At 46.4% G+C, this 23,974-nt stretch overlaps 1 protein-coding gene across 3 annotated transcripts; it reads right to left on the reverse strand.

The window, feature by feature from the left end:
- Positions 1-1,068: 1,068 nt before the first annotated feature.
- Positions 1,069-17,124, reverse strand: GP2 (glycoprotein 2). Of its 3 annotated transcripts, XM_035022444.1 has the most exons (10): positions 16,859-17,124; positions 12,920-13,306; positions 11,940-12,050; positions 9,578-9,789; positions 8,942-9,090; positions 7,480-7,725; positions 6,271-6,433; positions 5,333-5,417; positions 4,055-4,099; positions 1,069-1,127 (listed from the first exon to the last, which is right to left on the reverse strand). In XM_035022444.1, the coding sequence occupies exons 1-10, from the start codon at positions 16,956-16,958 to the stop codon at positions 1,069-1,071; spliced, it is 1,557 nt and encodes a 518-aa protein (XP_034878335.1). In that variant the 5' UTR covers positions 16,959-17,124. The 3 variants fall into 3 exon arrangements, with proteins under 3 accessions (XP_034878335.1, XP_034878337.1, XP_034878336.1); XM_035022446.1 differs by lacking the exon at positions 12,920-13,306; XM_035022445.1 differs by lacking the exon at positions 12,920-13,306 and having other exon boundaries at positions 11,940-12,057; positions 16,857-17,124.
- Positions 17,125-23,974: the final 6,850 nt, after the last annotated feature.

Genomic DNA, 23,974 nt, shown 5'->3' on the forward strand with positions numbered 1-23,974 from the left:
AGAGTGCGTTTCTGTTTCTTGCAACCACACTATCTCTGAACATGAGAGCACTTTGGAAAGTCTCCTCCTGGCAGATAAACAGGCTCCACTCCCCTGTGGCCTGGTCCTGATCTGATCATTTTTTCCTGAGGCCAACTTGGGAGGGGCCTTGTGTATAGCTATGGGAAGGGGAAGCGTTCTCTATTTGTGGCATCTTTGTGGAGTGTTTTATGAGGGCCCATCAGAGGTTTCCAGAAAGGGACTTCACTCATCCCCAGGTGCTGCTGCTATATCCCCATGGCAGGATCGACACAGCATTTTCCGCTGGGACTTCTTGTTTACTTCAGAGCAAGTGCACCACTATTCACAGCTAGAGGTATATTCTGAAGTGACAGCATCCCTGCATCCAAATCAAGCAGTTCCTCCAGCATTTGGGTCCTAGGGTAGGTTTTTGCCTACTCCTAGGCACATCAAAGCATGTCTACAGTATGGTGGGGGACAGAGGAGCAATGGGAACCAGTCTTCCCTGGAGTAGAGTCTCCAAAAGTGGACCCTTTACAACTTATTCCCATGGCCACTATTGAGACCATGATGGAAATACATCAGAGGACACAGGTTAAAGCAAGGATCAGTCTGTTCAATTCATCAGCAGTAAGAACAGGGGGTTCTTGGGAAGGAACCATGGGAGGTGCCTTTTTTACAAGCTCATCCTCTTTCTCCCCCGCACTGCCCAATGACACAGCCCCTCTTTCCTGGAGTTACAGACTAACACATAATACATTTCTGGTGAAGGCTGGAGCTACAGAGGTACGAAGCAATTCTGGCTCCAAGATCCTGCTAATAAATGAGGAACTCAGGCCAGGCCAGGCCAACAGGGCCCCCACCATGAGAAAAAGAGGAATATAAAGGCACAGAGAGTGTTGAACAAGGGAAATACCTTCCCTTTCCCCAAACCTAGCCTGGCAGAATCTATAAACATGAAGATTTTCAATGTGATTTGGAGAGAGAACCGGCATAACTGATGGGTGACTGGAAGCCGTCACCAGAGGGAAGAACATGAGCTTCAAGGCTAGTTGCTAATCTGAGTTCTCAGAACAGCCCAGCCAGGACCACAGGCAGGAGAAACATGGGCCAGGCCACCAGGAACCCTGAAATATAAGAGAGATGTCTGTCAAGTGTTGGGCTTTGGAAGTTAACAGCCAAAGCAAGCTAGCCTTTCTATCCTCTACCTTACAAGGACAAGAAAGGCAAAGTATCCTTAATATCTGTTCTAGGTTACAGCCCCTGGGAAGTGGCAAAGGGGTCATGTGGTAGAGGCAAAGCTATCTAATCATCAAACACTTTTTCATATTCCTTTGGGCACATTGGAAGGCAATTTTTCCCCAGCCTCCTTTGCAGGTAGGTGAGATCACATGATTGAATCTGGCCAGTGGAATATGGGTAAAAATTATACATGCCATTTCTAGACCTGGTCCTTAAAACCTCCTACATAATTTTCCATACTCTCTCATCCACCATCTAGGGACCAGATGCCAAGGATCCAGCAGAGGACTTGCCGGGGACAGTGGAGTTGCCAGAAGTTACCAGAAGGTAAGAGCCTGACTTCCTAATGACTGCAAAGCACAGAATTGCATCCCCCAGTGATTTAGTGGGAAATAAACTATTGTGTAAAGGCACAGAAAGTTGAGGATTGTTTATCATAGCAGCTAACATTACTTATGCTAATACTAAAGAGGCAGAAAGACACAGAGGTTAAAAAACCTCTGAGGCCTGACTTCTTAGCTTAGAATCCCAGCTCTAGTTGTGCCTGGGTGGCTCAGTCGGTTAAGCGTCTGCCTTTGGCTCAGGTCATGATCTCAGGGTCCTGGGATCGAGCCCTGCATCGGGCTCCCTATTCAGCAGAGAGTCTGCTTCTCCCTCTCCCCCTCACTTGTGCACGCTCTCTCTCTGTCAAATAAATAAATAAAATCTTAAAAAAAAAAAAAAAAAAAAAAGAATCACAGCTCTACAACTAGTTGTGCAGGCCCAGGCAAGTTACTGAGCCTCACCATCTCACCATGACTGAGTTTATCTGTATGCAAAATTGAAATATCACAAGCAGCTATTACCTCATGTGACTTTTTTAAGGCTTAAGTGAGTAAATTCATATCAAGCATTTAGAACATTGCCTGGCACATAATAAACACCATATAAGTGTCAGTTTTGAATATTAGACTCTAAGATCTGGGAGGGTTGGGATCATACCTCCTCTGAAAATGACCATATACTCAGTGTTAATGAAGGGTGTGGATCCTGAGTGATAGATGCCTTGTATTTGGGGGCCTTGGGGAGGCGTGTGTACCCCCTCCCACTGTACTACGAGATTATAACTTTTCTCCATCCCATAAATTTCAAAGTAACTTGGTGATGTCCTAGAAGGGAGTGAAGAATATCATATTTTTTTTGAAATATTAGTGTATGACAACCAGTTTGTATTTATGAAACACAGGCTGATGTTCAGTTAATTTTAAAACGTCAAACATGTTTATGGGAGATAGCAAACAATGAACACCATAAGTGCCCTCTTGTGGTGGTCTCATACCACATAAGATTGTTCCCCTTTTCTTCCAGAAGGCTCCAGAATCCACTGCCCACTCTAGAAATTAGTCAGTTTGGCAAACTCTACTGGGAAACCAGGCTGCTGCAGGCACTGCGCTAACCTGAAATATTGGGAGAAGTGAACGAGACGTGAGGTCTGCTCTCAAGCTCCTTTTGGTCTGAGCTCTAACCCCTCTCTCTGATGAGTGCTACTTTTTTGAGTGTTGTCTGAATATTAGCACTAAGTGTGGAGAGGCCATCTTGACCTTATTTGGAAACTTTTAGGCTGTTATCTAACTGGAGAATTAAGGATGGAAAGAACTTTTTCATGTGTGGGTTCACCAATATAGGTCATTTGTGTATTGGGAAGAGGGGGCAGTAAAATCTTAGTAGCATTGCTTTCCCTTGGGTCCAAAATACATTTCTTGGATTGGTCTCCCTGTTAAACTCCAGGTCACCCACCAAAACCCCATTCAGATATTGCCACCTGCTGAAATTCTTGCCTGACCTTATCCAGTACGGTTAATTACTCTTCTATGTGCTCCTGCCGCACTATCTAATTGCTTATGATTTATTTGCTTATATGAGTGTCTCATTTTTGCAGTTGTTGTTCATTCTGCCTATAGGGCTTGTTCCTTTATTATTTGCAAACCTGGTTCCTTTTTCTCATTGCATTCAAATATCACCTCCTCTGAACATTTTTCTGGCCATTTACCCATTCTGATATTTATTTTTCCTTCTTGCCTTATAAATAGAACCATCAAACATTGGTTCAGGACATGGCCACCCAGAATAAAGATTACATTTCCCAGCTTCCTTTGCAGCCAGGTGTGACTAAGCTTTGGCCAATGAGATGTAAGTGGAAGTATAAGGTGTCAGCTTCCAGGAATGTTCCTTAACGCTCTGTGACTTTTTCCATATTCCTTCCATCCTGCTGACTAGATATGAAGATTGGAGCTCTGGCTGCCATCTTGGACCGTGAGGATGAAGAATGTGGAGGGGGACAGCTTAAAAGAACTTGATTCTTGATGACCTTGTGGTGCCACCCCAGGAGCCCTGGATTGTTTGCCTCTGGACTTCATTTACATGTGAGTAAAATAAACGACTATCTTTTTTAAGACGCTATTACCCATGTTGGTAACTTTCTATCACATCACCCTCTTTTCTTTCTAAATTATCCTGTTAACTTTTTATTGCCTGTTTCCCACACTGTAACATAAGCTCCATGAGGGCAGGCGCCTGGTCTATCCTGTTCACTATTATATCTGCAGCATCTAAAACAATGCCTGGCACATGGTAGGCACCCAATAAGTATTTATTGTTAAATGACTGGACCCTGCGCTAGACTATGAGCATCTCAAGAACCACACTTGGGACTGATTCATTTCAGTGTCCATAGTCACTAGCACAGGCTAAATCAATGTGCACTGAATTGAAAAGAGGAAGAAGAGAGGGTTGGGAGGGAGGGCAGTGGGATAGGCAGGAGATAACGATGTACCTGCAGAGTTGGGGGTTCCGTTCACGACGCCAAGAGACGGAGTGCCTGGGGACAAGAGCAGAGGTGAAGGTTTCCTCAGTCATGTGCCTGTGACTGGCACTGTGGCTGTAGCTGCTCCAGGTCCTCCTGGACCTGGCCACCACGGCCACTGACCTGGCCACCCACACTGTTGAGGTGTCTTTTCTTTAGCAGTTCCATTTCTAAGCCCATTTCATGCATTTGAAACTTAGTTCTTCCAGCAGATTTGTGAGGAAAATATTTGTGAGAAGACTGAGGCTCGGTTGACCAAGGCTAAGTTGACCTTGTTGTAGGTAGTAAACTGGGATTTGAGCCTCCCATCTCTCTGATTCCAAAATGAAAGTTCCTAACCCTCCAACTACCCTGTGATACCACATGAAGCTTCAAGTTGAGGGCTCAGTAAAGAGGCAGGACAACTCAGGGCAAAGCCTTTTTTACAAGACAGCCTCAGTTTACTCACCTGGAGAATGGAAGTGGAAATAGTGCTTACCTCCGTAGGCTGTTGTGAGCCTTCCATGTGATGATGCATATAAATGTTTTGTATGGTGCCAGCCACATGTGTTATTACTATTACTGTCATTGTTGTTGTTACTAGCATTACTGCGTCCTAATTTCTTTAGGACAAAAAAAAATTGCTTTCATTCTTCTGGGTTTTTTGACTCCTCCATTCCAGCAGGAATAAAAACCACCACAGTAGTGCTAACCCATGGGTAGGATGGGTAAGCATTTTGGGGCAGTTAGAAAGCTTCCCCTACATCATGCCCCAGAATATTATAACTGGATTTTGAAAAACAGTCATTCACCAGAAAACAAAGTTGGGTTAGAACCTAGACTTCACCCAAAAGGGGCTGAGGTAAGGGGACCTGGCAGGAGGAATAAGGGAAAGGACATACGCTGTGGAATCAGTCTGAGCTGGGTTCAATTCTAACTCCAGCTCCTCATGAGCTGAGTGATTGGGGTGAGCCACTTAATCTCTCCAAACTTCAGTTTCTTGCCTGTAAAACGGACTCAGTCAGGACAATGAAGGGAGTTGATGGATACTGAAAGCTTAGCCTGGTCTCTAGCACATAGGAGGCTCAGCACAAATGGCAAATGCTATTTTATTATCCAGAGCACCTCATGGAAAGATAGATTTACTGGTGGGGGCTGCAGTGAGGAGGCAGAAAAGGCTCTAGGTTGTTAGGGTGGTGACCCCAGGCATCTGTGGTTAACTCTCAGAACTTGACCAGCTGGCCTTCTCACCAGAAGTTAGCCACTCACCTCTCCGAGTGATGGGTCCCAAATCTAGAACCTGGGCTGGGTTGATAGCCACTACTTCACTGCGGAGTTGACTTCTTGAGCAAGACTGTGGGGATGGAGAAATCTCATTATATCAAAATTTAAAGTCACAGTTCCTATCCAGGCTGTCCCTGCAATGGGACAAGAATCTGGCCCAAGAATGGGACCCCACCCACCATGTGGCCCTGACTCTGAGGCTGTGGTTTTCTCAATCGAGAAAATTCTTACTGTCAAGTCAAACAAACATGGGTTTGAATCTCATCTCCACTCTCTTCTAGCTGTCTAATTTGGGACTAATGACTTCACCTCTCTATTACTATTAAGTAGTACCTTCTTGGTTGTAAAGGTTAAAATGAATGTGTCTGTAACACCCAGGCACATAGTCAGCACTCAACAAATGCCAACTACTAGCCCGCAGTACCAAACAGGGGTTAAGAGCATGGACCCTGGAGTTACCTCCCAGCTCTGATGTTTTCTAGCTGTGTTGCCCTTGGGCAAAAGACCTCTCTGAAGCTCAGTGTCCTCATCTGTACCATGAGGTCAATAAAAGAATCTACTTAAGGGTTGTTGTGAGAATTTAATTAGATAAAGCATATGAAAGTTTTAGTGCAATTCCTGACATGGAATAAGCACTTAAAAAGTCAACTATTACGAAATCATTCAAAATATGTCTTGTGCCAAGGAAACTTAGTGGGCAGGCTCCTTTGTCTAATCTGCTTCCTGGGGACACAATAATTATATACACATGGGCTTTTTGGAGATTGTCCATCCATTTATCCTTTTTTCTTTCTTCTCCTCCTTCTCTCTTCCCCTCCCTCCCTCCTTTCCATCCATCCATAATTCCAATAAATATATATCGTGAGACTACCAGGTACCAGGCCCCATATGAAACTCTGAATCGTTCACTCTGAGTTACTCACCGGCTGGCACTGTTCATTAAGGGAATCGCAGAGATGAATCTCACAATGTAGGAAAACTAGGTCATAATTTCCAGCAAACATGAACATCTGAACTGAGAACCGGCTTTCTGAGGACACCCCATTCTCCTCCACATGGATGGTGGAATCATATTGATTTGGGCAGCTGGGAGGGTGACAGGGGCAAGGATCTAACTTTTAGAACAGCTTAAGGGACCTGAGGCCCTTCGCTGTATCTTTAATCTGTATCCAGTATAAAAACATCATCACAGAGAATTAAAGAGTTCCCTGATTCCCTCCCTCCTGACATAGACTTTTATTCCTCCGGGTTTCCCCCAAGAGGTTTATTTTTTTGAGACAGAGAGAGAGCATGAGGGGTGCGGAGGGGCAGAGGGAGAGGGAGGAGCAGACTTCCCACTGAGCGCAGAGCCCAACATGGGGCTCGATCCCAGGACCCTGAGATCATGACCTGAGCCAAAGGCAGATGCTTAACCGACTGAGCCACCCAGGCACCCCCTCTATTCATCAGCCCATGTGGTTTCAGTTTTGTGGGGTACAGTCTCTGAGGTGAAATAGACTGCTTCACATTCCAGCCAGAACCACTTTCTAGCTAAATATCATTAGCAGATGACTTAACCTGTCTGAGCCTCACTTTTCTTGTCTAGAGCGGAGACAGTAATCCATACCTCTTGGGGTTGATGTGAGCATTTAGTGACACAGTGCATGGCACATAACTAAGCTCAGTGATAAATATTAGCTAATATTGTTACTTACCATGGTTTGAATCATGATCTATGGATATGCCTTTTCCCTTTGTTTTTGCCAGTTAGCAATTTCAATGATATTTTGTCCCATAACACTTGTCATGCCATTTTCATGTTGATTAGTCAGTGTTAATATCTGTATAGTAGCCCATCATTACTTAATGGATCTCTATTTTTGAACTGTGAACCTATTTCCAAAGTTATAAAGGATACTGAAATGAAAAATAATTGGCATTTCTCTTTCTTGCTGACCTATTTTGTATTAATGCTTTAGGCTAAAATGTCAGGAGTGATCTTCCTGGGTCAAAAGTATGGTCATGATATGTAATGCCAAATTATTTTCCAAAAGAGGTAAGCCAGTTTACACAACTGCCAGGCAGGGCCATGGTGATCTTTCTCCCCCCAAAATCCTTTTCAGGCCAAAAGATAACCCAGAGTTGCCCGTTACCCATTTCTGATGATGAAATATTTCACAGGGTCAGTCTTGTCTTCAGTAGGCGTGGCATAGCAGTTCCTCAACAACAGGTTAAACCGGGAGGTGTCCCCTCTCTCCAGGATGGCTCCCACATAGAGCATGGATTCAACAGCCAGCACAGCTACGGCCCCTTCGTAAGGAGATGTATAGTTCTGGTCTTGGAACAGGGCCATCCTGACAGTGAACTCTCCATCCCCGTCCACACTGATGTTCAGAGAACTAAGAAGAGGAAAGCCATAAAAGTGGAAACATTAGGTTTCCACCAGTGAGAACAAAATAAATCCAGCCCTGCACTTGTGTGAGGCTATTAAGGTGAAGGCACATATTTGGTTCCTAAAGGAACTATTCAATCACCCATTTAAAACAAGCATTTAGTATCTGCTAGGCACTAAACTTGACAAGCAGACGGGTGTGTCTCTGGGATCTCCACCCATTCTCCCTGCCTCACAGATCACTCATATCTCCTTCACTCACAGAATAACTGCAAGTGCACACCTCTGTCTTCCCCCCTGTACAGTGGGATCAGTCCTGTGGGTTCACCGTTTTAGCAGCAGTTCTCCTCCCTCCACCAGGGAATCATCCAATGAAACATCTATTTTAAAAGAGGAATGGCTTTAATTTTTATTTATTATGAAACTTGGGGCCCCAACACAATACAGTCTGAAAACCACTGAACTAGAAAATTACTAGTCCTAATTGTGCTACTCTGTGAGCCCAGGAGGCAATGAGCGGATGGAAAGGGCACCATGGAGTTCTGACACCCTCAGAAAATCCCCTGGCAAGTCTATTGGTATCTAAATGCTGAGGAATCCATTCCACAGGACGATAGTAGTGACCAAAATAGATGAAAGCCAGTGACCAAAATAGATGAAAGCCTCTTCGAAATGGATCCCCACCCAAATTGCTACTTGGTTCTACTTCTAGTGAATTGAGGGTGCTGTTTATCCAATCAAAGCTAATCCTGGCTTAAATCCCACATCTGCGGAGAAGCCTTCCTGCTCCCACCATCCCCGCCCCACAAAGATTAGATCAGGGACCCTTGTTCCCTGATCCCACAGCACCCTGTGCTTCTCCCACATTGCATTCATCTCACTTGTAAATAATGATTGGTATAATTAGTTGCTTAATTCCTGTCTTCCTCAAGATAAATGAAACTGTGGTGTGCTTTTGTTCCTTAGCATATTTAATTAACATTATTTCATGTTGCTGCATTGCTTCTTAATAATAATCTTTAATAGCCACAAAATATTCTATGTCTGCCTTGTGCATGCTGAACATTAATCTATGATCAACAAATATTTGCAAAATGAATGATGGAAAGACTGAGAGCTCCTGTAGGAGGTAGGCAGCAATCTGAGGACATCTTAAGCTTTGCCTGAAGTGAATGTGATCAGTGTCAGGGTTATAGATCAAAGGGCAAGGGTCAGTGCCATACCTTACAATGGGCTGCAGGGCGGTTTGGAGGCTGACTTTCATGTCCAGTGGGTAGGCACACTGGAAATTGATGTTGAGGATGGTGTCTCTGATGATGAACTCATTGGCCACGGAGAGGGTGTTTTTGTAGATGGCATGGGTTCCATTTCTCTTTGGCATAAAAACAAGACCACATATATGTTTATGTGTGTGCAGGTGTATCTAGAACTCAGGCCTGCCTGACTGCAAGGTTGATACTCTCCATCATGCTGCCACCCTGCCTTCTGATCTCCAGGAAGCATGTGGGCCTCTTCCCTTAGTGGCTCTAATGCCTTATGGGAAGGGGAGTGAGAATCCCAGATCAAAAACTAGAACAATAATTTTTGGCCCTTGGGGACAGTCAGCAACCACCATGCTTGCTCCCATGTCGACCCCTACCACATCACCCCTAATTAAAATAATCATAATCATAGCTTACATTTATTCAGCTCAAGCAGCAAACCTGTTCTAAGCTCTTTATGTGAACCAACATGTGTAATCTCACATACTACTAGAGGCCCAGAGAGGCTAAGTGACTTGTCTAAGGTCTCATAGCTACTGAGATAGCTCCACAGCCCAACTCCCACCCTCTGGCAGCAGTGGTGTAAACACCATTCACCTCCAGAATGTTTCCGCAGGCCCTAGCCTCAGTAGGGCTAGTCACGGATATCCAGTTTCTCTCCTCTCTTAGCGTGATGCTGTTGCAGTTCCAGTCTCGCAGGTAGGCAATGACCTTGTCCCCAAAACCCAGGCCTCCCAGCTGACACTTGTCCAGTGACACCTTGATCTCCTCAGCCCCACAGTTCAGCTGAGGCTGCAAACTGTGGACATCTGGAAAGTTGAGAAAGGGGATAAGGTGGAGTGGACAGGGCTCTGGAAGCAGTGGGCACAGCCCACATTCCCTGCCCTTTGGAAAAGCCATCATACCCAGTGGGGAGTTGGGTAGACTAATAGGGGCCTGAGACCGAGGTGGGATTCACACCTAGGCTTGTAGTGGGTGAGGTTGGCAAAAAAGCCCCTGGTCCAAGATTTCTAAGCATCCTATGTGCAAGTATAGGGAGGGCTTTCATGTCTTGGGGATTGGGGATCAGGGTCTGTGGGGATCGGGGTCTCTAGAGAAGCAGGGCTATCCTGCATTCCAGATTAGAATCAAGGGTAGATACATACTACTCCTACTCCCTGGCTTTGTGAAGCCAGCATATCTGACCAGGTTCAGAGCCATTGCTCATTTCTTTCATTCATTCGTTCATTCACTGATTCATTCCATTCATTCATTCAGCATTTATGCATGAAATGCATCTTGAGCATTTACTGTCTGCACTGTTCTAGATACTGGGGATACAGTGTTTGTCAAAACTGACAAAATCCCCACCCTTATTTATGGAGCTAACATTCTGATGGGGGGATAGATAGTAAATGAAGAGAAATACCATTTTGATTGTATTCATGAATGCATTGATTCAAATACATTTACTAACCACCTTCTCCATGTGTGAGGCACATTCAACACAAAAATAAAGAAAACATGGACCCAGCCCATGAAGATTGCTTGGTCTTGTGTCAGAATCAGCATGTCAACAGCTTATTAAGGTGCAGTATGATGAAAATACTAACTGAAGTAAGTTCTAGGTACAGAGGGAAACACAAGAAGGTATATCTGAATCTGTTAGTTAACGTCAGGGAAGGATTCACTGAGGGCTGGAACTTGGTCGGGAGTAGGAGTTTTGCAGGTGCATAGGGCAAGTGAGGGCACCCCTGGCTAAGGGAACAGCAGGGGCAAAAGTGTGGTGATGGGAGAGAGGATGGTGTGTGTACAGAGATGTGGAGCTCAGAGGTACAGGAACTTAGAATGGGTGGGGGTGGAGTGTGAGAGATGGAGAAGTAAGCAAAAGCCAGATCACAATTGGGTTGTGCCTGGAAGCAATGGGGACTTGCTGAGTAGCCACTAATGAAGACTCGAGGCAGGCCACCCGCCCACCCAATCGGAGAGGACCTGCCAAGGATGCCCTTGGAGTCTCCAGGTACAGGAAGAGCATCCTTGAAATCCAACATCTGATTCTGTGATGGCCCAAATCCTGGGAGACAACCCCGAGCCTCTGGGGGCTTGTCCACCCAATGAGCGGAAAGAGCCTTCATGGAGAGCGGGGTTGTTTCCTTCCAGTCCTGCCCCTCATCCCCACCCCACTCCTGCTAGGCACACCCAAGCACCACTTGGTCCACACTGCAGCCCAGTTTTCCAAACACATGCTTGTTCTTGCCCCACTGTCTAGAACACTTTCTTTTCCACAGGGACTGGGAGTGTGCTCAGAGAAAGCATGCTTATGCGAAGGGCAAGAGTCAAAGGCCCTAATTAGAATTCTAGGTGGGAAGGAAATAATCTCATTGGGAAATTCATCCAACCCCCATCCAGGGCTTAGGGCTTGTTTATGGCATCTGTATCCATGAGTCATGTGCCTCTGCTTGTTTACCTCCTGGGACAAGAACCTTATCACCTTAAAAGCCTGCCCATTTGGACTGCTTGCCCTGTATGGTGCTTATTTTTACTATTATCTGAGTCCCATTTTACAGATGAGGACATTAAGGCTCAGAAAGTCTAGGTGCCTTGTCCCAGGCCCCACGTCGCAAATCCAGGACTGGCATAGGAGTCTGCCCGTGTCCTCACATGCAGACTCTGCAGATATTTGAATGCAGCTCCCACACTTGCAGAGTTCTTGTCCTTAGTACCTTTGTCCCTCATGGGCCAAGCTCACCCATGCCAGAGCTGCTTCCTGAGGCTGTGATCCAAAGACTGACCTGGCAGTTTGTTCCATCCCTGCTCTCCCATCCTTACAGATGGCTTTGAGAACCTTTTCCCTGACCTCTGTTCCATCCCCACTGGCTCTGGTCCACACCTTGTCCTGACCCTCTGCAACTTCCTCCTTGCTGCCTTGCCTGCTCAGACCAGCATCGTTCCCACTGTCCAGCCCTGCTGAGCCACTCACCAGAGCTGTTGAGGTCCTGTCTGCAGTAACAGTCCCAGGTGCCGTTGAGAAAGCTGCACTCCTCCTCCGGGCGGCAGGTGTTCTCACACTTGTTCTTCGCAGTGTAGGGGTCTCCGGGGTGAGGCACAGAGGAAGAGGATTAGAATGCAGAACAAAGCGATCTGAGGCCACCAAGGCCAACTCTGTCATTCTACCAGGGCCCAGAAGTCCTGCGCAAGGGTGTGTGATACATAGTGGAAGGGTCAAGCCTCAAACTCAGATTTTCTGACTCCCAGTCCAGTGAAGTGAGAACCTAGAGGCTGCCATCCTAAGGCTTACTACGTGGCAGACACTGTTTGAGGACTTTCCACAAATTAGCTCATTCAGTTTTCATGGTAAGTGTATGAAACTGGGTAGCATAATGGTTAGGTATATAGATCATGGAACTAGAGTATCTGGGTTCAAATCCCAGCTCTGTCATGTTCCTGCTCTGTGACATTGGGACAGCTGCTTAACCTCTCTGTGCCCCAGACCTCTCATCAGGTGTAATTATATAGTACTTGTATCTCATGAGGCTGGTGAGAGCATTAAATGAGTTCATAGTGTAAAGCACTTGGATTGGAGCAGGGACACTATGCATTGGCTGTGACTTTTGCCATCATCCATTTTTTCAGATCAGAAAACTAAAGCTCAGAGAGGTAAATTAAACTGCCCAAATGGGATCTAAATCTGAATGAGCTTGTGTTCTTCATATCATGCTACACATATGGAGATACATATTTATATCAGGAGATTTTGCCCTCAACTCTGAATTTCTGGCTTTCCTTGAAATGTTGGAAGGCCTGGCAACCTTGGGTGACATCCCCACTGGGCAGTAACATGCGGGAGCTGAGTCCAGGCTGTTCCGCTTCGTCTCCCGATCTGCCTCACTCACCGCTGATGCCTGGGCTCCTCACCAGGGGGCCCCGCCCCCCAGCCATCCCTGGCTCTTGGCCACTTACCTGTGCAGTACCTCAGACTACACTTGGGGGTGCCCTGCAGCTGGTACACATGGTACTCGCCCGGGCAGGCCTTCACCTGCACCTTGCTCTTCCAGAGACAGCAGTTGCCACTCCAGTGGGCACAAGCGGTGCGGGTGACAATGCCCTCCTCCAGGGTGGGGTGAGTCCCATTCAGCCACATAGGGGCATCTGTCTGGCATCGGTACATTGGGACACAGGTCTCTGGCAACCTCACTCCTCCGTCTCCCACAAAGCGGTACCAGCCATTCTTGTCCCTGTCACACAGCTGGCCCTGTCCTGTGTACTCCATACTCCGTGAGGGTTCATCCAGGCGGGTGTAACTCTCGCAGGGGTTATAGGAACGAATGTGGGTGGAGTTTCTGTCATCTGGAAAGCAACAGTGCGCTTGGGTTTACTGAGCATCCTCAGAGCCCACAGGATTTTAACCCTCCCCCTCCACACATACACACACACTCTGGTTTTGTTTTGTTTTAGAGTGGGAGGGGGCAGGCAGAGAGAGAGAGAGAGAGAGAGAGAGAATCTCAATCAGGCTCCACACTTAGTGCAGAGCCCAACGTGGGGCTCTATCTCACGACTTTGGATCATAACCTGAGCGGAAATCAAGAATTGGATGCTTAAGCCACTGAGCCACCCAGATGTCCCCCACACACTCTGTTTTGAATTTTAAAGGTGCATAAGGACCCTAATGAAGAAATGAGGCACACAACCCATTCATTACATGTCAGCCTTCATCACCTTAGGGTCAGAATAATAATGAGGACTTTGTGTGTGATATATTATAGGCATTAAGAACACCAAGGGCAGGGCGCCTGGGTGGCTCAGTTGTTAAGCGTCTGCCTTCGGCTCAGGTCATGAATTTATGGTCATTTAACCATAGATTTGCTGTATAGTCTTCAGACTCTTTCTGTGCATATGTTTAAAATATAGGGATTTTTAAAAATGGGTTTAATGCTGTACAACTTTTTTTTCCCACTTACATATTTTACTTAATACATCATAGACATTTCCCCCTTACTAATAGATATAGATCTAACACAAGATTTCTCAACCTGGGCCCTACTGATGTTTGGGGCTGGATAATTCTGTGTTGTGGGTGGATGTTTAACAACTTTCCTGGGCCCTTCTCACTAGATTCCTGTAGTTCCTTCCTCCTGGAAATTATCTCCAAGCATTGCCCAAATCAGCCCCAGTGGAGAACCATTGCTCTAACAGGACCATTTCTGATTTTGCTCATCTCATGGGGCTTTTTTTTAGATTTATTTATTTATTTTTGAGAGAGAGGAGAAGAGAGGGACAGAGGGAGAGGGGAAGGGAGAGAATCCCAAGCAGACTCCCCGCTGAGCACAGAGCCCCATGCGGGGCTCGATCCCACCACCCTAGCCGAAATCAAGAGTTGGCCTCTTAACCGACTGAGCCACCCAGGAGCCCTTGATATCATGTTTTTTGTTTTTAAGATTTTATTTATTTATTTGAGTGAGAGTGAGAGCGCAGGAGTTGGGGGGAGGGGTAGAGGGAGAGGGAGAAGCAGATTCCCCACTGAGCAGGGAGCCTGATGTGGGGCTCTATCTCAGGATCCTGGGATCGTGACCAGAGCCAAAGACAGACACTTAACTAACTGAGCCACCCAGGCACCCCGATCTCATGGTTTTTAACAGATTCAGGAACTATGATCTATGAGGAGGCTGAGAAGTGAAGGGGTGTATTGGTCAGTCTGGGTTTAAATCCAGCTCCACACCTCCTGGATTTAGGTCATCAAGGATGACCGTGACAGGTGATTTGACTCCCCTGAGACTCGTCTGCAAAACAACACCTGCAAGTTAGTGGTTCCCAAACTCCCTCCATTCCTAAGCCTCAAGTCACAATGTTTGCCACATCTGTGTCCGCCTGTCCAATTATCTACTTAATATGTTTCTTTCTTTCTTTTTTTTTTTTTTAAAGATTTTATTTATTTATTTGACAGAGAGAGAGAGAACACAAGCAGGGGGAGTGGGAGAGGGAGAAGCAGGCCTCCCGCCGAGCGGGGAGCCCGATGTGGGGCTCGAACCCAGGACCCCGGGATCATGACCCGAGCCGAAGGCAGACGCTTAACGACTGAGCCACCCAGGCGCTCCTAATATGTTTCTTTCAATGACTCTCTATAAATTTGTTTCATCTTAAGGCATAATATCTGTGATACCGTAGGTATGGTATACTAGTTACACATTTCTTTTTTTTTAATTAACATATAATATATTTTTGTTTCAGGGGTACAGGTCTGTGATTCATCAGTCTTAAACAATTCACAGTGCTCACCATAGCACATACCCTCCCCAGTGTCCATCACCCAGCCACCCCATCCCTCCCACCCCCCTCCACTCCAGCAACCCTTAGTTTGTTTCCTGAGATTAAGAGTCTCTTATGGTTTGTCTCCCTCTCCAGTTTCATCCTGTTTCATTTTTCCCTCCCTTCCCCTATGATCCTCTGCCTTGTTTCTCAAATTCCACATATCAGTGAGATCATATGGTAATTGTCTTTCTCTGATTGACTTATTTAGCTTAGCATAATACCCTGCAGTTCCATCCACATCATTGCAAATGGCAAGATTTCATTTTTTTGATGGCTGCATAATATTCCATTGTGTGTGTGTGTGTGTGTGTGTGTATATATATATATATATATATATATATATACACATATATATATATACATCTTCTTTATCCATTCATCTGTTGATGGACATCTAGACTCTTTCCATAGTTTGGCTATTGTGGACATTGCTGCTAAAAACATTGGGCTCCATGTTTGATGGTGCATGATCCCTTTGGATCACTGCATTTGTATGTTTGGGGCAAATACCCAGTAGTGCAATTGCTGGGTCATAGGGTAGCTCTATTTTCAACTTTTTGAGGAACCTCCATACTGTTCTCCAGAGTGGCTGCACCAGCTTGTATTCCCACCAACAGTGTAGGAGGGTTCCCCTTTTAGTTACACTTTTCTGATACACATGAAAAAATATACATAGCCATTAAAAAATTCTTTAAGAGTTTGCCATGCACCACTGTACTCCTCTCAGGATGTATCCCCCGTTTTAGAGAAATAAAGCCCTAAAGCATTGCTAGAGGATTAAATGAGATAATAAGTGTAAAATGCCAAACACAGCCCCTGAGGCCTAGTAGGAGTTCAGGCTGGTTCTCTTCTCCAGTTCTGATTTATTGAACAATGTGACGCCTGAATTATGGACTGAGTACACACACAGGATCACATTCTTGTAATACACATTAGAGGGACTTTTTTGAAAAAGAGATTTTCAAGCCTTGCTTACATATGTACTTATTTTAAGGAAAGGAGTCACTGTACTTGTTGTTCTTGGATTATTTCCCGCACACACACTGTGTTTTCCCAAGGGAGGCCATGAGCTGAGTCCCTCCTTCCCCTCCCCACAGCCCCCTCCACAGGTGACACAGGCAGAAATTTCAGCCTGGTGTTAAGCCTGAGGACCCTTCCTACAAGCATCTAAGATGCCCAGTCCAAAGATCTTTGAAATGATCACGGAGAGATCAGTACCTCTAGTCCTTTCTTTGTACATATGAGCAAACCTTCAGATGAAGGAGAAGGTGCTTGCCAAAGCGAAGGCACAGAGTGACTAGGTGATTCATGTCCCCATGAATCTGGGCTCTCTGAGCTGCACATATTCTGGGCATGGGAAGTTACGTTAACCAACTCCATGGTCCTTGCATGGGGGATTTCCAATTTGGCTCTTCGAGAGTTTATTGCTGTATTCTAGTTTCCCTCATCTTGCACCCCTTGACTTCTAGCTGCTAAGTCTTCGCTTTAGACATGTCCCTGTTCCCCTCACTGACCCTGAACTGCCTTCTCTGCGCTCCCCCTCTCCCCAGGTATTACGGGGCATCTGAGATTCCAGGTGAGCAGAGCACATACCTTGCTGTTCTGTAGATGCCAGGGTCAGAATGCAGGAGGCCAAGGCCAGCCACAAGACATAAGAGCCCATCCTTTCCATAAGCTGAGATGTGCAGGTCATTCAGCAGCGTGCAGACTCTCCATGCAGCTAGGGGAAGGGAGAGACTCAGATACAATGAGGGTGACAGAGGTCATTCCTCTGGGGATAAGCTTAAGAAGGGAATTCACATCAGTTCAGCACCATGACTTGTACTCACCCCCTCGGATACATTAGCTCATTTAAGGCTCTGAACCCCCCGCCAGGGAAAGTACTATTCTTGCTCCCACCCCCAGATAAAGAGGGAGATGGGACTCAGAGCATATCAATCCCAGAAATATTGACTGAGCTCCTTCTACATGCAGGCACTATGCTGGAAGTTAAATAGCTTGCTTAAGGCCACAGGCCCATGTTTGCAGAAATGGACCCAAGACTTCTTTCGTGAAGGGCTGTATTGTTTTAAAGCAGGCGTGACTTGCAGAGAGGAGGTGGGGTAATGAGGGTAGGAGGCTTGCCAAGGGGATGAGATTGACAGCAAGAAAACCAAAGGTAAGCTTAGAGCTGGCTGGCACTGCAGGACATCCTAGAATCCCTCAGGTTGGTTCCAACTCAAGTAGGGGTATAGGTTCTGGGAGACTGGATAGAGGGAAAGTTACAGTGCTATGAATATCTACAGACAAAAGTAACAGCTGCTTTCTTAGTTCTGGTGTATTGGGCACTGTCCTAAGAGACTCCTGAAGTGTCCTAGATGCATACAGATTTCCTGTGAGGGTGGGACCATGTCAGACTGTGCCCCCATTGCTTGTTCCTAGCATGGTGTCTGGCACACAGGGGGTGCTCAATAAAGGTCTGAGCAATAATTAATAAGTAAATGGGGATGGGGAGGGCAGAAACAAAGAGCTGTGAAGAGCCTGCCAACACTCAAATTATTAACAGTCCCCCTTCTGGGAAACTTCCCTCCAACGGGCAAATCTTTGATGACTTCTTAAAGCCTCTGGAAGACTCAAGCTAGACATCTGTTTCTGGAGGGGATACCATGAATATGTTAGGAAAGAGCACCCAGGGCTGGTAATTCTTAGGGATGAGATCCCAAGTAGGTGCCTATGTTCCTGGAGGAGGGACAGGGTGAGGGGGCATCTTTAGACCTGGAGTAGCCAGCAGGTGGTGGGAATTATGGTTGAGCTGGACACAGAATGACATCTGGAGCACTTGACTGGGCTGAAAGTTCTGAAAGTTTCCAGAAACAAACAACCCTAGCACATCCAGTGGGTCAAGGGAGGTGGGGGAGCCCCCAAGATTGGAAGAAAAGCCTGCTGGGGCTTGCAATAGGACTTACCTTGGGATAAGAACACAGAGCTGTTCTCCTCTGGTCAGCGTGGGAAAGCCTGCTGTGTACCATACTTTTATTGCAGTTTCCAACCCACGTGGCTCTCCATGATTGGTGCCCAGATAGGACTGGAGTTAATCTCCCAGGTATACATTGGTCTTGTTGGGCGTAGGTAAGATAAGTGATTTACCACAGAAAAGAGTGGAAGAATGCCCCCCTCCATAAACCAGTGAAGCTGGTGCCATATTTATTACCAGAAACCAAACACTAATCAAAAGGGAGCTTAACACCCAAAGGGAAGTGAGAGAAATCAAACAGGCACTGTTTGCACAATAGATTTCCAATTGTACCTTGTGTTCTTAGCTAATCACCTTAGAACACTTCTGCTTCTGTCTAGATGCCACTCCATTTGGGGCTAGTTAGAGCAAGGGAATAAATAAGGAAGTGGGGGATGGGTGTTTTCCTATTTTTGGCCTGTAGACTCTACCCACCTTCAGATACTCAGTGTTGAGGAGTATGGGAAGGGCCAGTTTGGTGATGCTGAATCATGGAATAATACCAAAGGACAGACCAAATAAGTGTCAGAATCACCTCTCCTCCAATCCCTCCTAAAATAGTGGGCTACCCTAGAGATTGGAAGGTATGGAACAGAGAGGAAGCCGTAGATCTTGGACTTGGAAATGTCAGGCTTGGACCTGGCTTCCATGGCATGGTATTGTGGCATTAATAAGGGAGTCGAAGCTTTTGCAGAACAAGTGGTCATTGCCTGTTCCTGTTTCTCTGGGACTCCTTAAGGAGCCAAGGCTACTGAAGGCAGGGAGCACAGGGGTCCTGGCATTGGTAACACTTTCAAGCAAAACCCCAACCTGGGCAAAGAAAAGGTGCTACAAGCCACCTTCTCTACTCCTAGTGCATTTGGAGACAAATCCCCTAAATGTGGAACTTATAACCACCACAAATGCAGGATTCCAAAATTCATCTGGGCCCACAAAACAATCAATTCCTCCTTCCCTCTTCCAACTCCTCCATTCCAGTCTGAACCATGTGGTTAGAGCTGTCTTGCTAAGGCCATGTCTTAAGGCATTTTTTTCTGGCCCCTTGTCAGTACATTTTTTTGCTACTTCCTCCAGACACTCTGCATCTCCCTGACTCCCCTGTGCTATTGTTTTCTTGATTTGGATATTCTTGCTCTGTCATTATCCTCTTCCTTCAGATGTCCCCAATAGATCCCATTATTCTCATCACTCCATAAACTCTCACTGGAAGGTGTCAAGTTATCTCCTGGTTTCTAGTACCTTTACAGGCTGGTGAGTTTCAGATCTGTATGTCCATCCTGGACCACTCCCTTGAACATCGGATCCATCCACCCAGCTGCCTGCTGGACTTTTCTCCTTGGGCTGAGATGCTTGAGGCACTTTTAACTCAGCAGGTTCAAATCTGAACTCATCCATTCTCCAAATCTCTCCCTTTTCATTACATCGTCTGTCTTAATCCATGGCACCGCTATGCACCTGGTCACCCAAGCTGGAAACCTGGTTCCTTCCTTTCTCCCTCAGTCTCACATTTCCAGTAATTACCACAACTTGTCACTCAGTTTTCAAGTATTTCTTGAATCTGTCTTTCCTTCTTTAGCCCCATTTCACCAACCCTAATTCAGGCTACCGTCATCTTATGAGGGTGATTTTTAACAGGTGCCTAGTGGGTCTCCTTGCTTTCATTCTTTGTCCCCCTTTGATTCTGTTACCTCTCCTGCAGCCAGATGCCATAACATCACCTCTCAGCATTATCCCCCACTCCCGCCACTTCATGCTTCCTGGGATCTGACCCCTGGCCACAGCTCCTACCTCACCTACAGCTTATCCCCCACACATTCTATGCTCCAGCCAATCTGTGGCTCTCTGAACTCTTCCCCACCTCCCAACCTTTGCATGTGCTATTCTCTCTGCCTAGATCATACTATGCCCAGCCTCCTACCACATATTTAGGTCCACCTCTCCCAGGAAGACTTTCCTGAACACCACAGGCTTGCTGGTGCATCTTTTCTCTGCTCCTGTGCCTCTCTGGGCTGATTCCAATCCCACTCAATTACCTACTAATTTATCTGTCTCCCTCTGAAGGCTGTAAGTTCTTTGTGGACAGGGATCTTGTCTGCAGTTCTAACCAACACCTAGTAAGTACTTGTTGAGTAAACAAATGGAAAAAAAAATAACATACATGCATCAGAGCCTCTCCTGTGAGTAATGCCTCAAAATTTATGGTTGTCCAAGTCTTAGTGAAACCTTGCTGGGAAGACACAAGATCCTGCCTTAGGGCCTTTGCACTTGCCTGTAATGTTCTTCCTCAGATAACCCCCTGGTTCGTTCTCTTACTTCTCTCAGCTTCTGCTTATCAGAGAGACTTTCCCTGACCATCCTATATAAAATAACACCCCATAGCTCTATTCTCTTCCTTGTTTTTTTTCCCCAAAGTGCTTGTCCCCACCTGACATTTCACATATTGTTTAAATGTATTCCCCCCTTTTAAACCTGAGCTCTTTACCATCAAGGTCTCTGTTTTGATTACTTGCTTTTTCCGTAGTGCCTATAAAAGTGCCTGGCATTGAATTTATGTTTAAAATATCTCTTGAATATTGAGCTGAATACCTAAAGGATAAAAAAAACAAGAAAGTAAAGAAAAAGGAAAGAAAGGAAAAGAAAAGAAAAGTAACAGACGGACAAAGGGATTAATTCTGATGTTTTCTTTTCCCTGGCTCTTGCCTTTGGCCCTTGTTTTTATTTTTCTTCATGTTCTATTGTACCTGGGTCAAAGTGAATCTGCACACAATCCAGCCAGGCTCCACTGACCACGGATTGACCATAGACAGGGCGGGGCTCAGCACCAAAGTCCTCCTACATAAAGCTCTTCTGTAAAGGCAGCAGGTATGGGGATTCGGTGCATGTCTGCGTGTCCGCCTGTGAGGTCCTTTAACTCCAGATACACGTCCCCATAGCCCCTGTTTGCTGATACACACGTGTGGTTTTCCCTGAGGTCAGAAGACTCTACTAACGCAATAGGGCCTTGGTCTGTCCTGGAAAGCCGCAGCTGGAGTCCTGGGAAGCAGCTGGTGTCAGGGCAGACATTTCCCATCAGCATCGGCTTCCGCTGGCCTTGACAAAGAAGTCCCTTGGAATATCTGGGGCTCTTGGGCCCAGCAGCCTCTTGGTTTCTGACTGTGCCTTCAGTGAGCCTCCTGGAGGCCCCCTCATGAAGCGGCCCTGCCCAATGTGGGTAGTGGGTCTGCTCTCCACTGCTGCTGTGGCTCTATACACAGGCCTCCATCTTCTGGATGGAGAAGGACAAGTGCAGTGGAGGGAGGAGGTCCCTAGGACGGGTCAGTACATCACCTCTAAAGACTGTGAGACTTCTGAAGACAGGGACTGTGTCTGTCTTATTCACTAGTGTCTCCCCAGCACCTGTCACGGTACCTGGCACATACTGGGTGCTCACATAAATGTCTCTGCAAAGCTGAATGGACCCTGTGAAAGCATCATTATTATCCCCATTATACAACAGCAGCAGCCCCCAGTTACACCTTCCACGTCTGCCATTTCCCCCACGCCTGCCACATTGTAATCACTACTCAAGTTCTCCCTTTCCTGCCAGACTGTAAGCTCCAGGAGGGGAGGGGCTGTGTGGGGCTCATCCCTTGCTATATCCCCAGCAGCTAGCACAGGGCTGGCGCATAGGATGCTCGGCAAATATTTCTTGAATAAATGGATGGATGGATGGATGAATGAAAGACTTGGATGGAGGACGCTCAGAGACATCATGTATTTTATCTGACTACACAGCAGAACCAGTTGAAGCCAGTTTCTCCAACCAGGGTGTGAACTCCATGAGTGCAGGGATGCAGTCTGGTTTTTCTCACCACAGGATCCTCAGCACTCTGACCAGTTCCTGTATATAGTAGGTGCTCGATAAATACTTGCTGAATGAATGAATGACTTCAAAGACTGAGCTTTTAAAATTATTATTTTGCCACATTCTTTAAGGAGACATGGGACCTTATGTGCAGACACGTCACAAGTCCCATTTTGAGAGAAGGCAGAATTTAAAGATACAGGATATTTTGCGACAGTGAGGATTAAAGCGGGGGAAAGAGGAGCAGGTTGACTGAAGTATGAGCTCCCTTTTCTGTGGCTGGAGCACTAAGCTGCATCATTCCCAGCCAGCAGGAAATGAAGCCACAGAGCACAGGGTTTCCAGCTGCCAGTCACTGAGACATCAGGGTCAATGTGGCCCACAGAAGCAGAGGCAGCCAGACCTTCAGGAACCCTGCAAAGAAAGCAATTATAGGGCTGCTGCTAGCACTGATGTGCCTGTGTGCAAAACTAACATAAGATGCCACCTTTAGACTGACCAATTAGGAAAGGACACCCTATCTGGGCTGATCAGTTAGAAAAGGGAAACTTTCTCTTTATCTGCCCTGAAAACCAATTAGAACAAGGTGCCACTCGGGGTGGAAAAATAGGAAAAAGGTGCCCTCCTAGGTGGACCAGATTGAAGAAGACAGCCTTTCTTCTGGCACTAGGATTGGTAGCCCCTCAAAAGGACATTCATGTACAGTGCCCAACCTACTCAACCATCCTTGGTGACCTTGGGATATTCACAGAGGACAAGCCTCTTAGGAACATCTTGAATCTTCAGCTCCAAGCTCACTACAGAGTTGGTACAGAGTTGGCCTAGCTCAGGTAAAACACTAGGTTGGTATAACAACTCCTTCAGATCTAGATGCCAGGAGCCAAGAAGGGCAACAGTTACATGAATTCACTTTTCATCCAGATTTTCAGACAAGTCAGTGTCTGTGAAAATCAAAGGCCATAAAATGCCACCTGTCCCTAGCCTTTGTGGTCAGAGAGGCAGAGAAACAGGGTTTCTTGTTTGTCTGTGATGTTCATCCCGGAACTAAGCCTGGTCCTTGGCATGTAGTAGCACTCAACATGTATTTGTCACCTGTTGAGTGAATCCTAAAAAAGGTGTTAGAGATGAATCACAAAGCTTCAGGAAGTGCTCAAGGTACAGACCTAGCGTGTGCATGTCTACTGGGTATAAGTTTGTATGAGTATGTGTATGTCTGTCCCTGCAAATATGCATGCATGCAACTCCAGCTATCTGTGCATCTGTGTGTGCAAATATGAGCATATGCATGTGACCTGGTGTGTGTATGTGTGCAAACATGTCTGGATGATATACATTCTGCGTCTGGGCACGCCTGTGTCTGTGTGCACATATGCACTACTGTGGGACTGCACAGGTGTATGTGCCTATGGACAGCCCCAGAACCAGGCGTTTCTACAGATGCAGTCACCTCTTCAGAGCTCAGGCCAAGCAGGCCAGGCACTCCAGCACATTCTGGGCCCACATATAAAAGCCCCAGAGAAAGGTTCTAGTGGAGGTCTCCCTGGAAAGAGGACCTGAACTTACCCAGGCTGCTGGAAGCAGCCCTCGAGACTACTGCTTGGACACCTGTAAAGGGAAAGAGAAGGATCAGTGCAAGGAGAGGGCATGCAGATGGCAAGAAGCCGGAGAGATATCCCTTCAGTTTGCTCTTCTCTTTGCAGCTAGAGTGGTCTTTTTGAAACCCGGATCCGATCATGTCACTTCCCTGCTTTGGACCCTTCAGGAGTTCCCTGCTACTTTCAGGAGAAAGACCCCAAACCTTAGCAACAACTCTATGTCCCCACATGGACTGGGCCCACCTGCATCAGCTCATCCCATACCAATCTCCTCCCCT

The sequence above is a fragment of the Mirounga leonina genome, unplaced genomic scaffold, assembly GCF_011800145.1.
Source record: "Mirounga leonina isolate KUSES-001 unplaced genomic scaffold, KU_Mleo_1.0 Mir_175, whole genome shotgun sequence".
Classification (NCBI taxonomy): Eukaryota; Metazoa; Chordata; class Mammalia; order Carnivora; family Phocidae; genus Mirounga; species Mirounga leonina.

Excerpts from the sequence above, each read along its gene's own strand:
- GP2 (XM_035022444.1), bottom strand. The coding sequence starts at position 16,958 with ATGACCTGCACATCTCAGCTTATGGAAAGGATGGGCTCTTATGTCTTG. Across the intron at positions 9,790-11,939 it reads ACAGGACCTCAACAGCTCTG|ATGTCCACAGTTTGCAGCCT; the intron begins GTGAGTGGCTCA and ends TCAACTTTCCAG. Across the intron at positions 9,091-9,577 it reads CCTGCGGAAACATTCTGGAG|AGAAATGGAACCCATGCCAT; the intron begins GTGAATGGTGTT and ends TTTATGCCAAAG.